This window comes from Stenella coeruleoalba, assembly GCF_951394435.1.
Source record: "Stenella coeruleoalba genome assembly, chromosome: 6".
Taxonomy (NCBI): domain Eukaryota; kingdom Metazoa; phylum Chordata; class Mammalia; order Artiodactyla; family Delphinidae; genus Stenella; species Stenella coeruleoalba.
This window is the reverse complement of record NC_137151.1, coordinates 112,478,207-112,480,907: the sequence shown is the minus strand read 5'-3', so window position 1 is coordinate 112,480,907 and position 2,701 is coordinate 112,478,207. Positions and strand designations below refer to the sequence as shown.

Below are 2,701 nucleotides of genomic sequence, written 5' to 3'. Positions count from 1 at the left end.
CGAGGCAGGGCTGCCTGGGCTTTGCTAATAAAATCGGAAAGTGTAAATGGTTTGGTGGTGACTGGCTTTAGCCCTTGGCCGGAGAAATGACATCACGATTTTCACAAAGGACAAGAACCGCCGCTGCCGCCACCGCTGAGGCTGCTGCTTCCCCTCCCTGCGCGGGTCCCGCATTACATCACCGGTGAGCTCCTGCGGGTGGGGGGAAAGAAGGCTTTGCCAGGGACTCAGCCCCAGACCAAGGAGGATAAACACGGAATAACAAGGATACGGGGCGGGGGGGGGGGGCGGAGGGAGAAGGAGAAGGAAAAAGCAGGACCAGGTTTCCTACCACGACCCTGAACGTGTGTATGGGATGGGGTGTTGCACGGGCACCGACTCCTTAAAGCAGCCGCACCCCAAATTCCGTTCCCGCATCGCACACCCCACCCTCCTTCAACTCCCAATTCCAAGTCCAACAAAAACCGACATCCAAAGCGGCCTGGGAAGTCGCGTTGAGAGGCCCAAGGGGGACGGCAGAGAGGCTCCCGGGGACTGGGAGGGACCACGACGCCCGCGCCTCCTTAGGGGAGTGGGGGGAAGGCGGTCGCCGCTGCGCCCCCGCCCGGCCCAGCCAGCGGTGCCTCCCCCGCCAGGCAACAGCGGCCAGAGGGGGGAGGCAGAAGCGCCTCCTCCGTGCCAGGAGCCGAGACGGCGGCGCAGGGGGAGGAAGGCGCCTCTCCTTACCCCCGATGAGGGGCGGGTCATGCCATGGCAGCGCCGGCGAGCCACAGCGGCGGCGGCGAGCGGAGCCCAACCAGCAGCCCCCGGAGCTCGACAGTGGCCCGGGACGCCGCGGCGGGAGCCCGGGACGGCCGGGACGTGGGAGCCAGGAGCGCATCGGTGACGGTCCCCGGCCTCCCTCCGCTTGAGGACTACGAGTGCAAAATCTGCTACAACTACTTCGACGCAGACCGGCGCGCGCCCAAGCTGCTGGCGTGCCTGCACACCTTCTGCCAGGAGTGCCTGAGCCGGCTGCAGCTCCGCGCCGCCGCCGCCGCCGCGCCCGAGCGCCCGCTGCGCCCGCCGCCCTGGCACGGGCCGCCCAGCGCCATCGCTTGCCCCGTGTGCCGCCACCGCACGCCGCTGCCCGACAACCGCGTGTACGGCCTTCCCAATAACACCAAGCTCGCCGAGGCCTTCCCGCTGGCCCTACGCGCCGCGCACGACCCGCTGCCCCAGGACCGCCTCCTGCCGCTGCCCGCACGCCACCCAGCGCCCGCCGCGGCCCCGTCGCCCGCCCCGGCCCCGCCGCGGCCGCCGGCCGCCGGGGACGCGGCCCGAGGACCAAGCTCCAGCGCCGGCCTGCGCGCCCCGGGCTCCTACGAGAGCTGCCAGAACTGCAAGCGCGCCGCGCTCACCGCGGGCTGCGTGTGCGTCGTCTTCTCCTTCCTCTCCATGGTGGTGCTGCTCTTCACCGGCCTCATCTTCGTCAACCACTACGGCGGCGGCGGGCCCCCCCCGGGGGGCGGGACGTCCCCTGATGCGGCCCCGGCAGCCGGTTTGCCCTTGCCTTCGCCCGTGGGGCCCATCTGCCTGTCGGTGGCCAGCATCCTGGCGCTCTTCTCGGTCGTCGTCACTTGGGTTATCTGCTGGCTCAAGTACCGGCCCGAGGGCGCGGCCACGGGCTCGGCTGGGGGCGGCGGCCCGAGGGCGCGGGCGGCGGCGGAGGCGGGCGGCGCGCGGAGAAGCGACACGTAGTGGGGCCACACGCCTGGCCTCCCTCCCATACCTCCACCGCGGTCCGAAAGGAGGGGGCCTCTGGCCCGGTGCTCTTGAGCTTCTCCGCCCTCTGCGGAGGGCGGCCCCCGGCCGCTCACCCCCTCACCGCCCGGTCACGGCAGAGCTTCGGTTTTCCGCGTCTCTGGCCTTTCAAGTCCACGCTTCCGCGCTGGGCCAGAGAAGGAAACCGAGGAGGCGGGGATGCTGGTGGCAGTCCCATCTCCCTGGACTGTGCAAGGTCAACTTCCGCTTCATGCACCACCCTCATCCTCGCCAGAGTGCACAGCCATCCCTCCCTGGGGTCCGAGGATTTGCAAGAAGACGAGGAAGGAGCAGTGGGATGCCCGCTGCCCCGCCTGGAAGATGGTTTTCTGGATGCTGTGACTTGAGAGTTTCTTTAAGGGTATAGGTGCTAGCTCACGTCTGCAGCAGTTGTGAATGGACCTAAATTGTCCAGAGGAAGCATGAATGAGATGTAAACGTGAACGGTTTCCCTGCTTCCTGGAGGCCATGGCGAGTGAGTGAGCCGGAGCGCTGAGAGTGACGTTCAACCCCCGGGGGCACGGCGCTGGCCTGAGTTGGGAGGCTGCACCGACCAACAGTCCGCATAAGTGAGCGATTGGGCAGGTGCTCAGCGCGCGTGCGCGCTCACATCTGCCGCTGGAGTCTTCGGAGCACAGCAAGGGTGGCGCGCACAGGGCGGTGGATCCGTCTGCTAGCGGCCCGACAGAGTCCAGAAGTTACATCTCCTGGAAACTTGTGATTGTTTTATTCACGGTGTTGCTACCAGGAAGTCATTTCATCTTCTGTAACTGGGCTCAGGGAGCTTAACGAGCCCGTTCTCTCTTCGCTTCTCAAAGCTGACTTACTGTTGCCCCCACCTGGAAGATATTGAAAGCTATTCACGCGGAATAGAAACTGTAGGCTTCCCCTGCCTTTT

The 2,701-nt window shown here is 66.9% G+C and overlaps 1 protein-coding gene across 1 annotated transcript; it reads left to right on the top strand.

The window, feature by feature from the left end:
- The first annotated feature begins 488 nt into the window (after nt 1-488).
- On the top strand, nt 489-2,368 carry RNF228 (ring finger protein 228). The gene has a single exon (XM_079924945.1). The coding sequence runs from the start codon at nt 751-753 to the stop codon at nt 1,738-1,740; it is 990 nt and encodes a 329-aa protein (XP_079781071.1). The 5' UTR covers nt 489-750; the 3' UTR covers nt 1,741-2,368.
- The last annotated feature ends 333 nt before the right edge of the window (nt 2,369-2,701 follow it).